Raw genomic sequence first — 23566 nt, 5'->3', positions numbered from 1 at the left:
GCGAGGCCGGGGGCTAGGCCTAACGACGGCACTGTCAGGTTAGTAGTTTGGTACCGCCACAGTCAGAATGCTCTGCTGTAGTGAAAGCAGGTACCACCACAGTATGCACTGCTGTAATCATAGCACGTATCACCACAGTCGGTATGCACTGCTGTAATCATAGCAGGTACCTACCACAATCAGTTTGTACTGCTGTAATCATAGCAGGTACCACCATCATAGCAGGTACCACCACAGTCATTATGCACTGCTGTATTATAGCAGGTACCACAGTCAGTATGCACTGCTGTAATCATAGCAGGTATCACCACAGTCAGTATGCACTGCTGTAATCATAGCAGTTACCACCATCATAGCATGTACCACCACAGTCATTATGCACTCTGTAATCATAGCAGGTACCACCACAGTCCGTATGCACTGCTGTAGTCATAGCAGGATACCACCACAGTCAGTTTGCACTGCTGTAATCATAGCAGGTACCACCACAGTCCGTATGCACTGCTGTAGTCATAGCAGGTACCCACCACAGTCAGTTTGCACTGCTGTAATCATAGCAGGTACCACCACAGTTCGTATGCACTGCTGTAGTCATAGCAGGTACCCACCACAGTCAGTTTGCACTGCTGTAATCATAGCAGGCACATCCACAGTCGGTATGCACTGCCATAGTGATAGCAAGTACCACCACAGTCGGTATGCACTGCTGAAGCGATGGCAGGTTTCACCACAGTCAGTATGCACTGCTGCAGTGAAAGCAGGTTCTACCATAGTCGGTATGCACTGCTGCAGTGATAGCAGGTACCACCACAGTCAGTATGCACTGCTGTAGTTATAGTAGATACTGCTATCGAGTTGGTAGATACTGCTATATAGATTTAGCAGATACTAAAACAGTCAGTATATACCACTATGGTCAGTAAATACTGCTACAGTCAGTAGATACTACTATACAGTCAGTCAATACTACTACGGTCAGTAGCTACTGCTATAGAATCATCAGATACTACTGTAGAGGAGTAGTGGGATGACGTGATGTCACGGGGGCTGTAAGGGGGTACCTTTGGGAACATGGGCGGGTCTGAGCTAAGGGGAGGAGCCGCCAAGGGGTACTTAAGGGGGGGACCCCGTGACGACAGTGAGGTCGCCGTGGGGAGAGTGAGGTGGTCGCCGTCAGGGAATGAGGGAGATAGGAACGAGAACCTGCGTGGAAGACATCCCAGCCACCGCCGAAGAAGGGCTAGAGATGTAGAAGTCTCACCTCGTCGCCGGGCGGTGATTAGTGAGCCCCCGCCCGGGGCAGATGAGGGGGTAGACATAAGGGAAACCGTACCAGGGCGTAGATAGCTGAGGGATATCCGCGTAAAGGACAGAGTTCTGACGTGCGCCATAACGGGTGTAAGCGTCGAGTGTAGAGAGTGTAAAAGAGTGTGTAACAGATGTGAATAAACGGCGTAAGCCGTTATATGAGTTTCGTCTCCGTCTGGCTCTACAAGTCTCCTGGGTGTCGAAAGGTACTACACAACACTTCTATAGAGTTAGTAGTTAACTACTATATAGTCGGTAGATACTACTGTAGGGCCAGTAGATACTACTACGATCAGTAGTTGCTACAGTCAGTAAATACTACTATACAGTCAGTAGCTACTACTCGCTCAGTAGATACTACTGTACAGTCAGTTGATACAACTACAGAGTCAATAAATACTACTTACTCTGTTGTATGTAGGGTGTGTACGTTTATATACCTACGCGGGAGTAAAAATATTTTTTAAGGGGGTGGTCAACCATTTTCGGAAACCTTTTATATCAACTATTTACCCCCCACTTTCTATAACTTTTTGGACTTCAGCAAGCCTCTTATAATTTTGTTAGTGGAGGAATGGACAAATGGCCCACTGGGCTTTGACAATAGCTTAGTATCTGTGTATGTATATGTGTAATAAAGGACTCTTTCACTGGGTCTGTCTCCGTTGTCCTTTATTGTGGTTCGTACAACTTTGCCCACACGGCGTCTCGCTCAGAGTCTCCTCCGTCTCCCGCTCGGCAGCCCCACTGCTGCCGTCGCTCTTGCAGACTCGCTGCTGGCTCACTATGCAGCCCCGCTGCTGGATCTTCCCTCAGCCTCTCTGTCCCCGACCTGCAGCCCCACGGCTGCTCTCTATGCAGCCCCGCTGCTGGCTCTCCGCCTCCTCCGTGCCCGGACACCGCTGGCCAACGGTGCCGAGTCCCGACCTGTGGCGATCACGCCACTTCCCACCTCCTGCCCTGCGTGGCCTCCTCCTGTCTTTATTCCCACACTCTCCTCCAGCCCTTCCGGTTCCTGCCCTTAAAAGCTCTCCTCTCCCCCCACGTGACCCAACTCCTCCCCCCTGTTACGTCATATCCGCGAGACCGTTTACGCTCGCATTACATATGTAAGGTTTTTAAGATAAGTTTTTCAATATAATGTAAGCCCGGGCAATGCCGGGTACTTCCCGCTAGCTTCTTACCGATAAAAGGCATTCTTTGTCTGTGTGTGTGCGCGTGCTTGCGAGGGATTTGGCTCTCAAACTAAAAATAGCCAGGTAGCACGCCGTAAGCCCCGTCGTAAGCAAGCGCTATTCTTTTTTCTCATCCGTCAACTTTAAATTAGTTTAATTAGCGATTAAGTACGATTTTTCTTCATTTAATTATTTACTTTCGCCGCTCGGCACGGGATAAAGCACGCATTTGCGCATGCGCGAAATGCTAATAGCGGTTGCCCCTAGCAATGCACACACGATCGCCAAAAATTATCATTCGCGTTAAAAATGCTTAAAAATACAAAAACGCTGAGGTGAATTCTTCACAGTGTGATGTCCTCTTCTCCCTCCCCCCACCCCAATGTGTGCACTTAGTACTATAGGGTCGGTAGATACTATTATAGCGCTTAGATAGTATTATTGTAGCGCGGGTGGGGGTAGCGACTCAGCCCCCAGCCTGCAAGGTGCCACCTCGGCTTTCTGGGCAATCTAGGCGAGGCTGCGGGCTCTGCACGGGACTAGTCCTCAACATGGCAATGTTAAGTACTAATTTATTTCCTCGTTCGCTAAACTCGCGTACATAGAAAAGTATTATTATAAAAATAAGTTTGCAAATCTTACAATAGTAATGTAAATTTCGATTTTAAGCTTTCGTGACTGCAGGGATTCATCTTCTTGGTTCTTTCGGTAAAGTCACGTAGAAGGGAAATAATAAAATAATAAAAATAAAACAATTCTCACGACGTTTCGGCCACAACGCAAGCAGCCGTCCTCAGGTGAAGACCAGGTCTGTCGGGGAGACAGCGTCTGAATGAAACACCACCACGCTTGGAGTGTATATTTAAGCTGGGTTGGAAGGGGGAAAGGGCGCCTTGACAAAAAATTTGCATATCAAGAGGAATTTAGCATATTTATGGGAAATGCTGGTATGTGATTAGTACTAGTGAAATGTGTAGGAGGTGGGGGGGGGGGTTTCAAAGTCATTATGCCCATCCATTATGCAGGATCCAGGTTCAACTTTATCCAAACCGAAAGCCAACAGACAGACATGACATCTTAGCAAGGGTCTTTAAACTCAAAGTTGATGACAGGCGGTTCAACTTCGCGACCATACATTAGAAAGAAGGGCGAGAAGCCGGTCGCTGCATGGGGAGCCATCCTATAGGCCGCCAAAACCCCCGGGATATGAAGGTCCCAATCGGTCTGGGATTCTGACACTTGGTGGGACAACATGGCCGTGATGGTCCTATGTAGCCGCTCCACCATCCCATCAGTTTGTCGGTGATATGGGGAGGTACGAATTTTCTTCGTACCCAGGAGCTCGCACACCTCGTGCAGCAGGTTACCAGAGAAGTTTTTCTCTTGGTCGGTCTGCAGCCGCTCCGGAGCGCCCTAGTCGAGGACATAGCCCTGGACAAAGGCCTCGGCGACGGCTGCTGCCGACTGGTTGACGAGGGGCCAAGCCATAGGCCATCGCGTGAAATATTCAACGCCAACCAATAGGTACTAATTACCCCTAGGCGTAGGAGGGAATGGACCCAAAATGTCAAGTGCGACGATTTCGTTAACCCGAGTAACAGAGATAGATTGCAGCGGTGGATTGGAACCCTTCGCCGGTGGCTTCCGTTGTGCACACTGAGTGCAGGACCTGAGAAGATCATCCACATCCCTTGCCATGCCCGGCCAAAAGAAGTTCAGCTGGAGCATGGCAAGGGTCTTGTGAGTCCCCAGGTGCAGGAGCCGCTCGTGAGCAGCCCATACAGCTCTACCCCTCAGTGTGCAAGGCACCACCAGCCTGTGGCGACAGGTCTTTCCGTCCCAATGCATCAGGAGACCCTGGTGCAGCCGCCATGAGTCAACCTTCGTCGCAGCCGGAACAGACCCTCCAACGCGACGCCGCAACCCCAGGAGGGAGGCATCCTCCATCTGGAGGCGTCCCCACTCCGCAACAGTCAATCCCAGCAAGGAATCCCTCCCTTCTTGCTCAATAGGACCCGCAATCACAGGCACATCAGCGGCGGCAGCAAGGACCGAATCAGGGCTCTCATTCGGAGGCAAGCGCAATCTGAAGTGGACGGCAAGCACGACAGAGCATCCGTGTTCGTGTGGCGAACACCCTTGCGATATATGGTCTCGAAGGATCTCCAGCCATCGAGACAATTGTCCTGAAGGCTGTTGAACCCGCAAGGCGTACTGTAACGCCGCATGATCTGTGCGGACGGTGAAGTGCCGGCCGTACAAATATGGGCGATATTGTTGAATGAAAAAAACAATTGCCAATAGTTCACGACGGGTAACACAGTATCTCTGCTCCGCCGGAGACAAAACTCTACTGCCATATGCCACCACGCGCTCTACACCCTCAACTACCTGGGAAAGCACACCACCAATGCCCGTGTTGCTTGCGTCTGTATCGAGCAAGAAATGTTTTGAAAAGTCGGGGTAATTCAATGGCCGGGCCCCCACTAGGCCATCCTGAAGGGAGTGAAAAGCGGCCTCCTCCTCCCGGCCCCAGTGAAATGCAAAGGCTTAGCGATCGTCGCGAAGTCCGCAACAAACCGCCGATAATACGACACAAATCCGATGAAACTCCTGACCTCCCCCACTGAGGTGGGAGTGGGCCAGGAGCTGACACACTGTGTTTTGGCAGGATCGGTAGAAATCCCTGACCGAGCGACAATGTGACCCAAATACCGCACAGAATCACGGAGCAAGTGACACTTCTGCGGTTTAAATTTCAAATTTGCAGCGTGCATCTTAAAAAAACGGTCCGCAACCTTTGAAGGTGTTCCTCAAATGTTTCATTGAAGACAATGACATCGTCCAGGTAGATCAGACAAACATCCCATTGCAAGCCAGCAAGAACCAATTCCATCAAATGCTGGAAAGTTGCCGGAGCTGAGTGGAGCCCCATTGGCAAGTAGTTGAATTGGAATAGGCCGTGTGGCGTTCGAAAAGCCGTCTTCGGCTTCGATTCATCATCCAGAGGGAGCTGCCAGAACCCCGACAGCAAATCCAACGTGGAGAAGAATCGTGCTCCAGCCAGGGCGTCAAGGGATTCATCCATTCGAGGAAGTTGGTACGCATCGGCCACCGAGATTTTGTTCAGTCGACGGAAATCAACACAGAATCTCAAAGACCCATCATGCTTTTTGACTAACACGATGGGTGCGCCCCAAGGGCTGGTTGAAGGAGATATAATGTCCGCAGCTAGCATGTCATCTACAGCCGATTTGACATCCTTTTCGGCGGGACTCAACCGAAAGGGATTTTGGCGGATCGGTGCGTTTTCGTACAGCCAATGTTGTATTTGTGCTGACTAAAAACATCGGAAAAATCGCGCAAAAGGGTTCGCAATTTGGCACGCTGCGAGTCGGACAGGTCAGATGATCCTGCACAAAGTGCATTTAGCCAACTCTCATCGCGGTCCGAATGCATTTGCAGCGGAGGAGCGGTGGCCACCTGCCCAATGACTGGTTCCTCACAAGGTACCGGCGTTGCGTGCGCAAGCCCAGTTCCTTGGGGGACCACAGCCGTCCGCAGCCCGACATTAAGAACCGCGATGAACGGCTCTTTGTTCCCACCAACAATTGTCTGGGCAGCTATCAAATCCGGCCCATTTTCCGCTGCCATTGACGGTCCCAACAAAACACCGCGATCCAAAACCCCTTTAGCGAAGAGTCGACGCAACCGAAGAGGCACGAGCATCTGAGACCCCGGTGGAACACGTACTGTTTGCGTAACGAGCGCCTGTACCGTCGCGCAGGCCGTACGCAAAGTATCGGGGGAGGATAGGAATAGCATACGTCAGCCCGAAGGGAGTTCAATACAACCCTGGTCGATCAATATCCTGATCGGAATTTTATCCAAAAAGTCCATCCCCAACAGGCACGGGACAGCCAGAGAGAACGAGACTAACACCGGCCCAGATAATTTAATGTCTCCAATGCAAATTTGTGCCCGAATCTGGCCAATTATACCCAACGAGCCCCCGTTGGCAGCAAAACACGGAACATCGCCCGGAGGCAAAGGGCGACTTTGAACGGGAAGAATGTTGTAAATCAATTCGGACACAATTGTTGCCGATGCTCCCGTATCAATCAGAACCCGCACCTCAACCCCGTCAATATGGTCCACAACAACCGACGACTTCGCCGACGCGGCTACAATGCGGTTAGCCAGCGCGGACCACTGTCCCAGTTGGAGCGCCCTCCCCATCTCGCCGCGGTTCGACTCAACAACACCCAAATTGTCGTCCGTTGCACCATGTGAGTGACAGATGCGTATGTGGGCAGAACATGTGTGGTGCCACGACTTGCCGGATTTCGCTGCGGAGCCTTGGGAAGAGGAGCATCGTCTGGCCGAGGTCCTGCACCGCACTGCCGAGGAGCCCGGCAGCCAGAAGCTACGTGGCCCCGGAGGCCACAGTTATAGCACCGGGTGAGTGCCCCGGTCGGCTTGGGGTGATCCTGGTGGCTCGGCACGTCCCGAGCCGGACGTTCGCCGGACCTCCATTCCGCAGGGCGACCCGCAGAAAAGACCTCCTCCGGTGTGGGGACGGTCGCAGCCACGGAGTGCCCGGCGGCCGCCTTGTTCGCCTTACGACGCTGGGACAGTAGATTGGCATGGATGTGCTTTGCAGCACGCAGAGAACACATGTCTGCGTCGTCTTGTGCAATGATGACGATGTTCAGGTCTTCAGCCAGCAGCAAAATCTTCTCTGCTACCATAGCGTCCACTCCTTCTTCATCCATTCGTTGAAAAGCCGCCTTCGCCAGGGCCAAGAGAGCCGTGCGGTAAGCAAGGGGCGATTCCTTCGCGCCCTTTCGTCGCTCGTAGAATAGCTGTCTGCAGTCAGATCGTGGCCCGTAGACCGTGGCCAGGAGTCGGAGTGCCGATAGCAGCGTAGCGCACGCCAACTTTGTCGTCGCAGTGAGGGTGGCGAGGGCGTCGCTGTCCAGCGTCGCCGGGAGCGCTCGTAACGCCTCTTCATCTGTCGACCCTGACATCTCCTGGTGAGCCAAGAAATGTCGCTCGAATGCAGCCCAGTCACCGCCATCCGACACTAATTCTTTGAGGACCGGCAGACGCTGCTGGAATGTGGACGCTGCCGATGCGTTTCGCTGGTCACCGTTCCCGCTCTCCCGTACAGTGTCGGGAGCAATGGCGGGCGCCATCGGCGGTCGCACCGCTGGTGACACGCTGGCCGATGCTTGACGTACACCACAGTCAGCCGCCATTGATGACGTGGCGGCTGCTGCGCGGAGGCAGCAGCGAGCAGCCCCTGTTGATGACGCAGCGCCCTCTGGTTGGTCAGCATCCTCCCCCTGATGTGCCGGGGCCCCGCCCGCAGCACCCACTGTAGTTATGGCGGCAAAATCAAGTTGCAGCCCCGGCGACGTGGCGGGAACTGCCGTTGAGCGCTGCCCGTCGTCCCGCCGTGCCGCTCCTCCCAGCTCCAGGCGAGTGATTCCTTCCCCCCCTCGGCCCTGACAAGGACGGCAAGCCGGGGGAGTTCCAGGGCCTATCTGCTGGTCTTCTTTCTTCACTGGTTGAAGCTCACCCACTGGGACCTCGAGCCCTCCGGCTCCCCGCCTTTTATAGCAACCGCCGCCCGAGGGGTGGGGCTGTGGTGGATCCCAGCGTAAACCGTTTGCGGATGTGGGTGTAGACGTGGGTGTAGACACCCGTGTAGCGTGTGGGAGCAGACACTCGTGTGTGTTTGTCAGCCCCCCCTTAACACCCCTACAATTGTACAGCCATAATAATTTTTTTGCTTTTTACACACTGCTTGCCTGCTTTGGAATATAACCCACCAGCGAGCATAACAAAAGGCGGCTTGCTTATCTACTTCCGCCATCTACATCACAAAGCTCCAGGCGGGTCCGCTGCAGGACAGGTCGTCACCTCACCAACTTATACCCCCCCCACGGCCCATCCTGGCTCCTCTCCCCTCCCCTTAACCAGTATATATAAGGTTGTGTCTCTTAGAGCTCTCTTCACTTGATACAGTAATTTTGCTGTGACGGTTCCACCTGAAGACGGAACCTTGTGTTGCCTCCGAAACGTAATGATTTAATTTATTTGTTTTCTTTTATAACCTACGTGACTTTACCGAAAAAAACAAAGAGTATGGATCCTTGCAGCCACGAAAACTTCAAATCTAGAATTATGACAGAAGCGTCTGTTAGTCCCCTTCCCAACTGAGATTGTTCTTCTGCATACATCTTCAAGTTTGTAGCCCATCGAACCCCCATGGGACTCTGGCAAAAATAAAAAGAGGCCATGAGTGAGGGCATCCTCCACAGAGCTAAACGAGAAAATCCAAACCTCGACGTCAACTTTTCTTATGTAATTTTCAACCAGGCCCTCATCCTTCTTGAGGACAAACTGCACTCAATTGGTGGAAAAACCTCACGTCTATGGGACTACCAACACCCTACAGGGACAACCTGCATGCCCTTGCTCAAGAGATCCTACATCAAATATCCTATGATGGTTTAGAGCTTCTTAAATTTATTGAGGAAAATTAACCAAAGCTGATGGATGCACAAACAGAAACCTACACCAAAATTTTGGAAGACATTAAGACAAAAAATGGAGGCATTTTTTTCCTTGATGCACCTGGGGGTACTGGGAAGACCTTTGTTCTCAACCTGCTCCTTGCAAAGGTTTGCCAGATGGAGAAAATTGCTCTAGCTGTGGCATTCGGGATTGCTGTGTAAATCAATGTGTGTGTGTGAGTCGATGAATGTGTTTGAGTCCATATGTGTGTGTGTGTGTCTTTTTCGCCCGGGCAATGCCGGGTTCTTCCCGCTAGTCTAACCTATAAAAGGATTTTTTTGTCTGCCTGTTTGTGTGTGGCCAACACTTGCGAGGGATTTGGCTCATGCACCGTCGGGTTTAACTTTATAAAATTACCCAGGTAGCATGGCATAAGCCGGCATAAGCCGTGCTGCCTGGGTTTGGTTCATTCTGTCTCTCTCTAAAATTTACCAGGCTCTCATGGGGACCATTCGATCTTCTTTGCTTCGGGGTGGATTGATTAACATGCTAATTTCTCTGCTCCAGCAGACCCACCTCTCTCTCTATTTAAGGCCTTGACACAGAGGCAATGGGTCTCTGTGTGTCTATGTTGTGTGTCTCTCTCTCTCTGTGTCTATGTTGTCACTCTCTGCTTATGTGTCTGTCTGTGTGACTCCGTGTCTGTGTTTTGTCTCTCTCTCAAATTCAGTTCTACCTGATGATGGTTGCTTGTGTTGCAATCGAAACGTCGTATTCTATTATTTAATTTATTTTCTTTTATATGACTTTACCGAAAGAACCAAAAAGCAAAGAAATATACTGTATGCTATTTCGTCTTCATTCGAACATATTTACACTTGCCCCCTCAGTACGGGGGTTGAGCAGTGACGTTATGTCAATTATGCTTAATTGGTGCGCATCTGCTCATAGTTACAGGTAGGATAAGTTGATTTTTGAATCGTTGACTTTCATTTATTTACAGCTTTTGCTCGCGCAAAATGTTTGCACAAAAATGGCGGAACACCATCGCCCTCGCTCTTAATTACTTATTACACACCTGCATTTTCCCTCTTCCTTGCTTCTTTCGCTAAAGTAACGCACATAGAAAACTATAATTAAAAAAACTTACTTCGTAAATATTAAAGTAATAATGTGTGTGTGTACACGTCCATGTGTGCGTGTTAGTCCATATGTGTGTGCGTCGTGTGTGGGTCGGTGTGTGTGTGTGTGGGTCGATGTGTGTGTGCGTCAATGTGTGTGTGCGTCAATGTGTGTGTGTGTGTGTGAAAGTCGATTTGTGTGTATTAGTGGATGTGTATGTGTGTAAGTCGTTGTGTGTGTTAGTCAATGTGTGTATGTTAGTCGATGTGTGAGTGAGTCGATGTATGTGCAGTGGGTTCAAGGAGAGTGGAGACGACTTGTAGAGGTAACACGTTTATTTACAATAACGGTAACAGCAATAGTAACGGTCCCTAACACAAAGGGGTAACGGCGGCCCCTATACCCGTTACCTGGGGAGGTACGACCTCCGGGCTCGCGTGCTGGGACCACGGGCTCTCTCTCCTCCGGCTAAGGGTGACCTAGGGGAGGCTACACTGACCCGACCCAGCCAAGGTATGGGTCTCGACCACTGGCCCTCTCCGTCCCGGCCCTTACAAGGACGTCGGGCCCCGGGAGTTCCCAGGGTCCTAGGCTGGCTGGTTTTCGGTCTTCGGACTGGCCCCGGACTCGTCCAGAGGTCAGGCTTTTATACACCTTCCCAGGTGTGTCCGCCCCTGGCCACGCCTCTCTTCCAGAGAGTTCCAGGGGGGGGTCTCGGGGCATCCTAGAACACCCCGCAGCCCCCCCCTGGTTTGGGGCTGGGGAATCTAGCGACCCTCATGCCGGTCCAAGTTACTGCCCCTGGTGGGCCCTGTCTGCTACTGCAGGTAAGTACACGTAGCCCATTTACAGCGCTACATATATGTGTGTGAGTCGATGTGTGTGTGTCAGTCCATGTATGTGTAGTGTATGTAACTGAGTCTCACACACACCGTTCTTGGAGGCAACGCATTTATTAACAACTTTACTGTACACTGGGTTCTGTTACTAAGCGGCACGTGTGCTCAACAGGGCCATGGCACAGACAGATGGGAGGTGGAAGCCGGCGCTGTCGGAGGAGAACCCCCTGAGGGCCGTCGACTTCCATGTGCCCTTCCCAGGGGAGGAGGCCGTGACCGAGGGTAAGTGCACCACCGCTGCATGCTCAGCTGACCCAAGGGGAAGGTCTTCGCCCGCGACCTTATTTCATCCCAAGATGACCTAGGAATAGTGGCCCCTTGGAGAGATCCATAATCGGAATCTTGTTAATAATTATTTATTTAGACTGTGAGAGGAATCCGATGAGCTATAAAGCTCTTTTTCACAGGTGTCCAGTCCGGGCGGGTCAGCAAGTTACAACATCAAACAATACAAAAACCATTAGGAGTGCAAAGTAGAGAAAAGGTAAAGCTAGTCACGATAAATAAATACGTAAAAATAAAGTTTATACTTTAAGTATAAATTGTCCGTAAATTCCTTCCGATTTGTCAACAACAAATGCAACCTTGGGGCAAGACAGCAAAAGATCAACAACAGTTCCATACCACTCCAAGCCAACACACAGTTCCTCAATTAAATTGCACATTAAAATGTGACTATCAATACAATGTGAAGACCTCATTTCAGGCTGCACAACACCAGTAAATATTTTGAACTCTTCCCCAGGTTCACTTTGTCTAATATGATCGCTTCAACACTCCCACATGGGCCGTGCCAGCCTTAATATGTGCTCGGTAACAGCATTCGCTCCTTGATTCTGTGAGGCTAAAACATTGATCTTTATATTGGTTTGTGTATATGGAGTAAGTGGTTCCTATCCAGGCAGACCTTGCCAAAAGTGGGAGTTGTGTTTATGTAAATTTCCGTTTTTGGGCAAAACTGTGTTCAACAAATAATATACCTTATGGTACATATATGGTTGTGTTCCTGGGTTCGAAATGATCACCCCTCTCCCTTAACGAATGCTTTTAAGGTTTCTGCTCTTGTTTTTGTACTGATGGATGCTGAGTCGCTCTTCATTTCTTGTGTGTGTGTGTACACTCTTTATTTTTAAATTTCAACACAAAACACCCATCTCCATTACTCTTCCCGTACCACACCACTTGCGTGCAGCGCTCACTTTAAAACTGAATTGCCAGCCCGACGCTCGTCCCTGTCACTTGAACGTTAATGATTCGCCATCCAGGCATCCGTATGAAATGAAGTCCTCAACGACTGGACATCTCGACGCATGCGTCAATATGTGAACATTCGAGATGTGCCATTGTGCATGAGGGGAGATGATAATCTTTGCAGCGTCTAACCACATAGAGCCGAAACATCACCCATGTGTTCTGGAAAACGGTACCCTTCACGACCGTGTACCCATCACGACCGCGTACCCGTCACGACCCCATTCCCGGCACGACTGCGTACCTGACATGACCGCATACCCATCATGACACGCACTCGTCACGACACGTACCCGGCACGACACGTGCTCATCAGGTAATGCGTGTAGCAGAGCCGAAGCGCGCATTCGATGGAGTTGTGTTTGGAAAGGTTTTCCTGCACTCGGTAACAATCCCAGTGACCCATGTTCCAATCATGGCCATGAACTACAGCACAAGTGGAAATTGGCATTCTGCACGAGTTCTGTGGCAACTCTGGGTTAATTCTGTCTAAAATAAACACCCTTTCTGAAAAGAGACAGGAGACTGAGGCAGTGTGGGTTGTGTTGGCACACTGGCCTTTCATGCAAAACCTCATCGTGTAGTGTAATCCTTTAACGGCGACAACAACCCAAAACACGAATGGAACTTACCGAGCAATCATGGTTAAGTTTGGTAAAATCACCTTCTAGACCTGCGCAGCATCGGAAGACCCTTATCCAGAAGTTGATTGACAGAAGGGCTGTCCATGTACATGTGTATTTTTAAAATAGATGCTGAGTGTTCGGCCAGCAGGGTGGCGCAAGTGGTAACAGTGGTGTTTCACAGCAAGAAGGGCCTGGGTTCAGATCCCGACTTAGAAACCTATGTGTATGTACCTCCCCCGGTTCTTTATGGATCCCTCCCGATTGTCCAGTTTTCTCCATTGGCCAAACATCCCAATGCTGAAATATTACCTGCACATTACTCAATTGGGATCACACACGGCAGCAACATTGCCCCGACTGCAAAACTTTTCCAGGACCTTCCAGAAAAAAGTCTTGAGAGTTGGTGAGGCCTTCCTGAGTTAACAAGTGTAAGTATATAAAGAAAAAACTTGCCTTGAGTCCAGAACTTGGGCTTCTCCGGACCTCAAGAAGCACCCTGCGTAATCAACAGTAATGCTGTTGAAGCAGGGGAGGCATTTATCTAATTGGGATCTATACAGACCACTGACGAACGATGTAGACCTGATGTCATGCCCTGAATTGGCCTGGCCTCAGGAATAATTAATGGTCTGAACCGCATTTGGTGCTATATTTTGTCAGTGTTGTTGTATGGTGCGGAGGCCTGGCCATTGCTTCCAGGCTGTTTTGGATCGACTGCAGTCCTTCCACATGGGATGCCAAAGACCTCTTCTCGGTATCCGATGGTTCGGCGATCGTCAGAAATTTCACCATTGCATCTGAGACCGGTCTCCTAGCGATTGAGAGCTTAGTTTGAGGGCGATGGCTGTCACTTTGTCGACACGTCACCCCGTCTTGATGCGCAGACTCCAGCAAATGGCACTCACTTTGGTTTGGCGGTTGATGTTCAAAGCGGACTGCGACCCTCAAAGGAATGGCTCTGCTCCTGTGGTCACCCCCGTGATCCGTGAATCAAACAAATCACTCGACAACGGTATGACAGCAAGAGCAGTTCATCTGAATGCTGTTGCAAGAGGTCACACGTTTGGCACAATGGATCTTTGCTGACTATGCGTGATATATGAATGAGAGTCCATAATGCGTCGCGGTTCTGTGTGGGTGCAGTGTACGACCTTCCAGAGCGGCCCAATGACGCCGCCTCCTTCTACAGCCACATGAGCCGTGTATTGCTGTCTCTCGCGGGGCGTGCGGTCCAGCCGGGAGCGGCTGCAGACACCGACACGGTTGACACGGGTTACGCCGACAGCCTGGAGGACACGGCACAAGCAGAGGTGCCTGGAGATCTTGCGGACGATCACCCGGTCACTCGCTCGGTCACTATGCTCGGTTACTCTGCTCAGTCATTCCTCTCGGTCACTCGCTCGGTCACTCACTCAGTCAATCCGCTCGGTCACTCCGCTCGGTCACGTCGGTCGGTCACTTACTCAGTCACTCACTCAGTCAATCCGCTCGGTTACTCCGCTCGGTCACTCCACTCGGCCACTTCCTCAAGTCACTCGCTCGGTCAATCCGGTCGGTCACTCGCTCGGTCACTCACTCGGTCACTTCGCTCGGTCGCTTACTCAGTCACTCAGTCCCTCGCTCGATCACTCACTCAGTCAATCCGCTCGGTCACTCCACTCGGTCACTTAGTCACTCGCTCGGTCACTCTTGTTCACTCTGCTCAGTCGCTCCGCTCGGTTACTCGCTCGGTCACTCCGCCCAGTCGCTCCACTCAGTCACTGCGCTCAGTCATTCCATCGTAAAGCTCGCTTACTCGCGACTTGCCCAGGTGATCACATATTCACTCATTCAGCTTTTCCCTCAACTAATCATCCACTCATTCTTTCATGCACACTTATTCTCTCACTTCCTTATGCGCTAATTTAATCATTAATTCACTCATTCTCTTGCACGCATGCTTGCGTTCTCACACATCGACCTGCCGGACAATGTTGTGCCTGTAGGATGAACAGAGAAAGTGACAAACTCAACACAGTTGTCAATAACACTGGGTCCTTAAAAGGAAGAGTGTATATTAGGTGATGTTTCGGGTCAAGGGCCCTTCATCGTCTCACAGTGAGAGGGTGGACTGATAATATAATTGATGCTGAATGAACTCTGTGCACCTGCAGACTCACCTGAGGGATGACGGTGGCCAGCGGCGCAGCACCAGCAGGTACGCGTTGGATTGCACGTTTCTCTAATGTTAATTTTCGAGGGGAAACTCGGTTGGTTCAGGTTGCTCATCGGGGTTCTTAAGATGGCTGCGTCAGAGCCCTAAATCAGCACGGTTGCACAGTTGAGATTCTAGGTTCAAATCTGGGTTTTGGTCGCCCAAGATTAAACCAGGTTCCCCGCTGTTTTCGATCTTTCCATGCCTGAGAACCCAGTTTAATGTTGAGAGGTGGGAGAGCTGCAGTACGGGGCGGTACAGACCTGGATTCAAACCCAGGTTCTCAGTGGAGACAGCTGAGTGTCTCTGACATGGTTTCAGCTTCCTGAGCCACCTTGTCACTCCCCATTCGTCTCTTGGCCAGAGCAGAATTTTATATCGGGGGGTGCTGGCAAATATTTAGGGATGCTAGTTTCTGTATGTGGATAATGAAAGTAGTTATATAATAATGTATTGAGTAATTACAGTGGAACCTCGGTATATGACCGCTTTGGAATACGTCGAATTTGGTATACGTCGTGTTTTTCGAGAGAGAAAATGTCTTGGGATATGACGTCTTGCTTGGGATACGACGCGCTTGCTAGAACTTGTATGGGTCGGGATGAGTCACCGCGTATAGTACCCGCGTATGCCCCGTTCACAATTGGTGTAAGTCCTACCTTCTGGAACGAATTAACGACGTATACCCAGGTACCACTGTATTATTATTATTTGGGTCTTTCGGTAAGATCACGTAGATACGTTCAAAGAAAATAGCAAAAAACTACGACGTTTCAATCGCAACACAAGCGGGCGTCATCAGGAAAAGGGGGGTTAGCTTCTAAAGACAACTGTTTATAAAGGTTTGAAATGGGCGTAGCCCAAATGTCAGCAGCCAATGTTAATGTAAGTGGTGGGCAGCGACTGCGGCGGTGGTGGGTTTTCCACCAATCAAAGGGCTGCCAGGTAAAAATTTGCATGTTAATGTAAGATCGCCGAGCATCCTCCACGGCGAGCGCGCCGCGGTGATTATGTTAATGTGAGAAATTAGCATTTTAATGTTATTTTTTGTTATTTTCTTTGAACCTATCTATGTGACCTTACTGAAAGACCCATTGAATATTAATTCCTGCAGTCACGAAAGCTTTAAGTCAAGATGTATTGAGTAAATAAAATACATTACTTGACGAGTAAATAACGACACATTCATGACTTACACTGACATAAAGGATTTTTTTAAATATATAATTGGCTGCTTTAGGCAAGGACCCTTCTTCATCTATGTGATGTGAACAAGGGTCACTGCCTGAAACGTTGTTTATTAGATTTTCTCTTTTAAGGAGGTGTTATCGATGGATGTGAGTTTTTTGTTACTGAGTAGATTGCATAATGAACTACTCTTTGCACTTGGTACAACTTTGTGTTTCTATCTCATGCAGTACCAACAAGTAAAACATTTGGTCTGGGTCCATGGAGCACGACCGTAGAACAGAGTTTAACTTTAAGCCCACCGGTGACTGGAATGTACAGGGAAGGCGAGGCCCAACGGGCGACAAGGCAGCATGGCAGCACCTCACTGGATGTGCTGCCCGTGCGGGGACCCCAGAGCGAGGGGGCGGCCGCGGGCGTGGAGGCGAGCGCATGGAGCGCCGAGCCCACACTGCTGCTCCTGCCGGCGCCCACCATTGGTACGAACGGGGACAGTGCCGCCTCGCTCACTCGCTACATACATCAGCTCGCGCTGACGGCTCGCTCACTCACACAGCAGTTCGCGCTGGCGGCATCGACAACGCTGGTTGTCGTGATGCCTTGAGCTTGACTCGTAGGAATTTTGCCAAGAGGTGCAGTCGTGGTGATGATGTATGCAATTCTGAGAGAGAGGTTGATTGTCGACTTTTCGGCCTCCGAATCAGTGGCAATAATTTGCATGCTAAGCGATCATTGATGGGTTGAGGAGAGCACACCTAACGGGTGGTTTTTGTCTGCGGAAGGTCACTCCGAAGGACGCGTGACGCTGAGGAACCACACATCACGAGCACTGCCGTTTGAACTGTCCTGGCCTGCGCACTGCCTGACCGTCACTCCCCATCAGGGTGTGCTCGACCCACAGTGAGTGATGGCCAGACCTGTTCGTGGCCATGTGTATGTGAGAGTGAGAGTATGAGTACTTGGGATGGAGAACCTTCCAGAGTCATGAAAATAGTTCCATCACTTGAATGGTGAAAATCTAATCTTAATTTGGAGCTTTCGTGACTGCAGGAATTATTCTTTGGTTCTTTCGGTTAAGTCACGTCCCCGCCCCCCCCCCTCTATATTTAAGGGACCGTCACAGAAACGACCCCCTCTCTCTGTGCCGATATGTGTCCTCTCTCTGTGTCCTTGTGATGTCTGTCTGCTTATGTCTGTCTATAGTTTTCTAGTTAGATTTTTATTGCTATTTCTTTTATGCCTGATGATGATTGCTTGTGTTGCAATCGAAACGTCGCTATTATTTTAATTTATTATTTTATTTTTAGACGTGACTTAACCGAAAGAACCAAAGAATAATTCCTGCAGTCACGAAAGCTCCAAATTAAGATTGAACCACTTCTACGGGGAAGTTTTAAGCTTATATTTTTTCTCTCTCTGGCTATTTGTTCTCTCTGCCTGTGTCCTCTCTTTTGGAATGTTCACACTTAAATTCTAACTCAGCATTCTTTGAAATACGTAATCAACCAGGCTATGCGTTAATTGTGTGTTGACCGACTCTCTGTGTTGTATTACATCACATTTCGATATTTTGCGAGGTTATTTAATTTTAGTGTGCCTTTCTCCTAATTTTCAAGCTTGTGTGCCGTGCCACGTCGTCATCTTACTTGCGCAGCAGCAACACGTTGCCGTTTAAGCTTATCTTTTTTCTCTCTCTGGCTATTTGTTCTCTCTGCCTGTGTCCTCTCTTTTGGAATGTTCACACTTAAATTCTAACTTAGCAATCTTTGAAATACGTAATCAACCAGGCTATGCGTTAATTGTGTGTTGATCGACTCTCTGTGTTGTATTACATCACATTTCGATATTTTGCGAGGTTATTTAATTTTAGTGTGCCTTTCTCCTAATTTCAAGCTTGTGTGCCGTGCCACGTCGTCATCTCACTTGCGCAGCAGCAACACGTTGCCGTACACTCATTGATTTGCTAATTTGCTCTGCCCCCTCCCTCTCTCCGTCCCCGCCCCCCCCTCTCTATATTTAAGGGACCGTCACAGAAACGACCCCCTCTCTCTGTGCCGATATGTGTCCTCTCTCTGTGTGTCCTTGTGATGTCTGTCTGCTTATGTCTGTCTATAGTTTTCTAGTTAGATTTTTATTGCTATTTCTTTTATGCCTGATGATGATTGCTTGTGTTGCAATCGAAACGTCGCTATTATTTTAATTTATTATTTTATTTTTAGACGTGACTTAACCGAAAGAACCAAAGAATGAAAATCTAAACTTTGTGCTCACAATACATACATGTGATACGTACGTTAAGTTTATTTTAATTTGTTACACGGTTTATCCTGTTTAGCCAGTTGCCCGGCTATTTTACGAGGGAGATCCATGGTGCACAAGCTTTGCAAATTATATGCAATGTTACCTTTATACGAGACGTGCCATGACTCGTGGCAGTTCATCAAATAAGCTGAATCGGTACAAGTCTTCTAACCACTGGCCAACTGCAACATCAATGCAATTGGTGAAGCTTGGAGAGCTGAATGGAGTTCAAAATAACTCCCAAACTAACACCTTGTGTGGTGAAAGACCCACCGCAGAAGATCTCTGGCTTTGATCCTCCACGAATACACCTTTAAAGATCAGCACACTATAATCAAAACTCAAAATCATGCTTTGCAGCGGTCATCCTGAACGATACATTTTATTTCAGGCCATTCTGAAGACTTTGCTGTTTTTTCCTGGATTTTTCTGTTGCGTGTAGTCACTTTAAGATGTTTCTTGTTCATGTTTTGTTTGTTTCGGCTGCTCCCGAGTCAAGAGACTCATGGCTCACAGGGTTATACCTAATAAATGAAACTGAAACTGAAAACTGAAGCTCATGGTCCACCCTAAACTGCATCCACTGCACAAACCATGGCAAATTCAGATACCTGATGCACATGTAGTGACATAGAACGGTCACTACTCTGTCGGCCCGTACGAGGGCTGGGGGCCCCAAGGGGGTGCCTGGGGGGTCTCGTGGTGGAGGGACCCGGACCTTCCCAGAGGTGGGGGAAGGGAGGCGTGGCCTGGGAAGGGAGGAGTGGCCTGGACTGAGCCAGCCACGCCTGGGCGGAGCCGGCCACGCCAGAGCAGATATAAGCGTGGTGTGAACGCAGATCGAGGCTGTTGTACTCCGAAGTGAAGACGACATCATCGGTTCTCAAGTTCCGGGTCGTCGTTCTGGGCCAGGCAGGCCGTTGCCTGCCTGGTCCACTCTGTGTCGTGTTCCAGAGTGTTAGTGAGTTGAGGAAGGTGGTCACCACCTCATGTACAGTGTTATATTACTTACCGTTTAATAAATAGTGTTGCCTCCAAGCTGCGTGTGTGTGCACCTAATTCGAACCCACTACACACAAATGGAAGATTAAACAAATCTCCAGTAGTGTTCGACTGTGGTCATCCAGAACAGACAGTGCAATGTATAACGATGCAAGTTCCGATCCACAAATATGAAAGAAACATCAAGGCGATACACTCCGCTACTCCTGACGCCGTTGTCTAGCTTGACCACCTGAATGTGAAATTGTAGTTGTTGCTCTTCTTCTTTCCTATGGTTGATGTAGTTGTTGCAGTTGGTGTCTAAACATGTCCTTTGCTTCCTTTAGGTTAACTCGGCCTAAAGTTAGTTCTTGTTGCAGTGTGGTCATGAACATTAGTACGAGATAACAAGGGCAATTGTGTTGATGTGATGTTGGTCACATGATGTGCTTGTGTGCTACGCAGGTCTTCTTCGTGCTTGCCTCGACATGTGTAATATTGGATGGGGGTAACTTCTGTGGGGTGGTGTTGTGTCCTCTTAGGGTAGTGGTGGCCAAGTGGTTCACGTACTGCATTACAACCTACATGGACCAAGCTTTGATCCCAGTCATGCAAATCAATAGCAGGTGGTATCAGAAGCTGTCCTGAGCATCCTGTGGGTCAAGCTAACCTAAAACGATTACCCAGGTACAGGGTGTAAATGTCAGCATTTGAGTGACACATTCAGCCGGCCGAAGTGGCTGAGCAAAATTCCCTTCCAGTGACTGCAGTGACTGAGCGTGCTAACATTATAAATCCACCGTTGTCTGGTCGAAAATGTCCCGCTCTCGTAACTGATTCGTGCGGCTTAGATGTCAGCAGTTATCAGTGTCAGATACATTTCATTTGTGAGCTGTTGCTGATTGGTAGATCTCATGGGGCCAGGATTATTTTAAAGCTGAGCTCTCTTATGTGCGTGTGAGCAGGGGGGCGCTGCTCATCCTGGTAAGCCCCACGTCATCTACGTCTGCAAAAACGAAGCTGCCCTGGAGTGGCCGGCTTTACGTGCACTGTGACAACCAGCAGCAGGTAGGGGCTGTGCAAGGAGCACACCTGAACTTAGCCTGCACGCAAATGTGTGTGTGTATATGTGTGAACAGGTTCACAGGTTTTACTGTGTATTTCTGTGAGGTTTTGGGGGAGGGGAACCCCCTTAGCTCTAATATTATTATAGGGCAAGGTGGGGTTCACCTTGCTGGTGCTGCTGTGCCCCAAATATTGGAGGAAATCGCCACTCCTTAGCGATTGGCTGATGATTCCTCTGTTGAGCAAGTGTGTAGGGTGATCCTGAACTTGAAACCAGGTAAAGCTCCAGAGAGATGACCTCTCAGCCAAACTGGTGAGGAGGAGGGTGGCGTTTTTGTGCAGACTATCCAATTTGACATCATTACAACCGTCTTGGTGCACAGGACGGGTTCCACAAGATTGGATGGATGCCCTGGTGGGCCCCATTTTTAAAAAGGGTGACCACACTGACTGCAACAACTACCAGAGTATCTCCCTCCTCGGTGTCCTGGGAAAGGTGCTGGCAAGAATAATTTAACATCGCTAGATATGCTAAGGAGAAGCGTGCGGAGCCCGAATGTGGTTTTTGTCCAGAGCGGTTCTGTACTGACACCAATTTATCTGTCTGTCTATATGCTACAGCAGAGGTCAACAGGACCTACATCTTTGCTTTATTGACCTGGTCAAAGCCAGAGCTTTGGGTTATTCTCTATGCTTTTGGAGTCCCAGACGTCTGCTTACAATCATTAAGGACCTTCATGATGATGGGCAGGCTCGGGTAAAATTGCGAGGTTGAGTGTCAGAACAATTTTCTGTTCACCTTGGGGTACGACAGGGATTTCCTCTGACCCCAACACTATTTAAGACTCTTCCCATGGATGTACCGGTGGAATTCCCATCTAATATAGATACAATCGGAGATTGATTGATGCTCGGGTACAGTCGAGATGGCTACCTGGCCTGTCACTCCATACAAAGCTCCGGGTTTTCTCGGCCACAGTTATGCCCTCCCTTCTCTTTGCTTGCAAAACGTGGGGACCTAGAAAGGAACATCTGTGCCAATTAGCACCGTCTGCGCGGCTAAAACACAGAGTTTGCACAATGGGGAGCACAGGTGGTACATCTGCCAGTCATCTCAGTCAGCCAACCCATGGAATCAGGGTCTGTGCCTTGACCTTCTGTCAGTGAGCCTTCGACATTCGACATAGCCTCAAAGTGCACCTGGCCTGACACAGGCGCCGTGGTGATGTCACCGCCACTTCGTGGGGAATGGCGGTTGTTGTTGTGTACACACAGATACACACACTAGTTAGTGCAGCAGTTGGCATGCTGCACTACTTAGCTGGCGACCTGGGTTCGATTCCCGCTCATGGTCACCATCAGTGACGATTATCTGAACTGGTCCAGAGCCTCCCCTCGGTCTACTCAGCCACAAATGAGTACCTGGTGCAATGTGTAAACATCGCCACTATGCTGCGCATGGTGCTGGCCACCTGTCCCCCTCGTGTGCCATGCCGGCCTGAATTGGTGCTCACTAACAGCACTTTCCCCAACGGTCTGTTAAGGCTATACGAGGGGTGTTTGTGTACAGCCCTTTCATAACTCTACTGCTGGATAAGGGGCTTCCTCATGCCGTGCAGATTGTGGCGGTTATTTGACCATACTTCGTCTTGCTGGTTATTGTGGGTTGGTGAAGCCAAGGAACATTGTTGCACTGTCCTCTGCTGACACTGTAGCCCCACAGCCTATAACACCTGTGTTGCATGGTGGTCGCCCATCCAGGCACTACATGTTCAAACCCTGCTGAGCTCTCAACATTTTATGAGATTACATGCATTCTGGGTGGTTTGGTCATAAGTACAAGCAAATATACACACTTGAATGAACGTAAAATATCTGCAACATTTCAAAACGTCTTTACAATACATAAACCCACGCGCATTATCATCCGATTCTGGAAAATCCGAGGTGGACTTTGGTTGCCTTTTCAATCTGGAACTGCGAGCAGCCATGCATCTCATCACTCGCGTCACTCTCGCATCACTTGGGCGCCGTCCAGGTGGTGCGCGTGCAGATCCGAGAGGATCTGGTGCAGGCTGACATGGTGTCACCAGGCCCCGCGGTGGGACGCACGCTCGCCGTTCCACACGCCACGCCCGCCACACCTGCCATCCCTCCCGCCATGCTGCCCGCCTTGCTCGCCACACCGAGCATACAGGCAAGACGGTCCCTGCCCTTGCCAGTGCTCGGCGGCGTGGAGGTGTCCAACAAGACCGTGTACTTCCCAGCGACACGCGTCGGAGAAACGTCCAGTGAGTTCCACGTTTGTTCCGCCTGTCGTATTGTTCCGTGAATCGCGCAAACGTGAGTAGAGGAAGCGCGGTTTTCCGGAGCTCCTGTGGGTGGCAGAGCCTCCTCCATTGACTCACCCGGCAGCCTTCTCTCCCCACCACTTTCGTGCCCTCTGTCCCACCAACAAATGATTTATTTGCAACCACCCCCAGTCAGCATTCACGGGACGGTGGCACAGCTCCAGTGGTAGCGCGTTCACCACTTGTTTCGCGGTTCAAATCCAGTAGGCCACCCTAGTTAACACTGCGCATGTATTTATCGTAAATAAAATATACGCACCGTCTGCCTGAGAGAAAACATTAAAGATCCCGTAATGCCATTGTGTGCCTGTTTTGTCATTAAATTTGTGAAATTTCCTGCAAATTCCTCCATTGGAATTACACAGCAAATCGCTCCCTACTGTGAAACGACTGCAGTCCGCGTCTGTGACACAGTAGTGCCTTTGTGATAGCCTCGCGTTATAAAAATGGTGCGAATACCAAACGTACTATCTTCTTACTCAGTCTCGTCTACTGCAGCACTTGTCTGAAATTGCATTCCTTCAGCCATCTGTGCTGTCGGCTCTCAACCGCTGTTCAAGGCCAAGCTATAAAGACCTTT

At 49.7% G+C, this 23566-nt stretch overlaps 1 protein-coding gene across 5 annotated transcripts in view; it reads left to right on the top strand.

Moving 5' to 3' along the window:
- CEP192 (centrosomal protein 192) overlaps positions 1 to 23566 on the top strand; it is a 128352-nt gene that overhangs the window by 85226 nt on the left and 19560 nt on the right. For all 5 annotated transcript variants that reach the window (XR_013639933.1, XR_013639932.1, XR_013639934.1 and 2 more), the window contains exons 33-39: positions 11142 to 11251; positions 14050 to 14216; positions 15060 to 15103; positions 16610 to 16767; positions 17071 to 17188; positions 20536 to 20638; positions 22674 to 22926. Coding sequence is in view for 1 of the 5 variants with exons in the window: in XM_078875821.1 (XP_078731947.1) it covers positions 11142 to 11251; positions 14050 to 14216; positions 15060 to 15103; positions 16610 to 16767; positions 17071 to 17188; positions 20536 to 20638; positions 22674 to 22926 (953 nt within the window). In the remaining 4 variants the exon portion in view is untranslated. The remainder of the gene's footprint in view (positions 1 to 11141; positions 11252 to 14049; positions 14217 to 15059; positions 15104 to 16609; positions 16768 to 17070; positions 17189 to 20535; positions 20639 to 22673; positions 22927 to 23566) is intronic.

Source organism: Lampetra fluviatilis, chromosome 42 (assembly GCF_964198595.1).
Source record: "Lampetra fluviatilis chromosome 42, kcLamFluv1.1, whole genome shotgun sequence".
Lineage (NCBI taxonomy): Eukaryota > Metazoa > Chordata > Hyperoartia > Petromyzontiformes > Petromyzontidae > Lampetra > Lampetra fluviatilis.
Note: the sequence above shows the minus strand (reverse complement) of the source record. Positions and strands in the feature narration are given on the sequence as shown.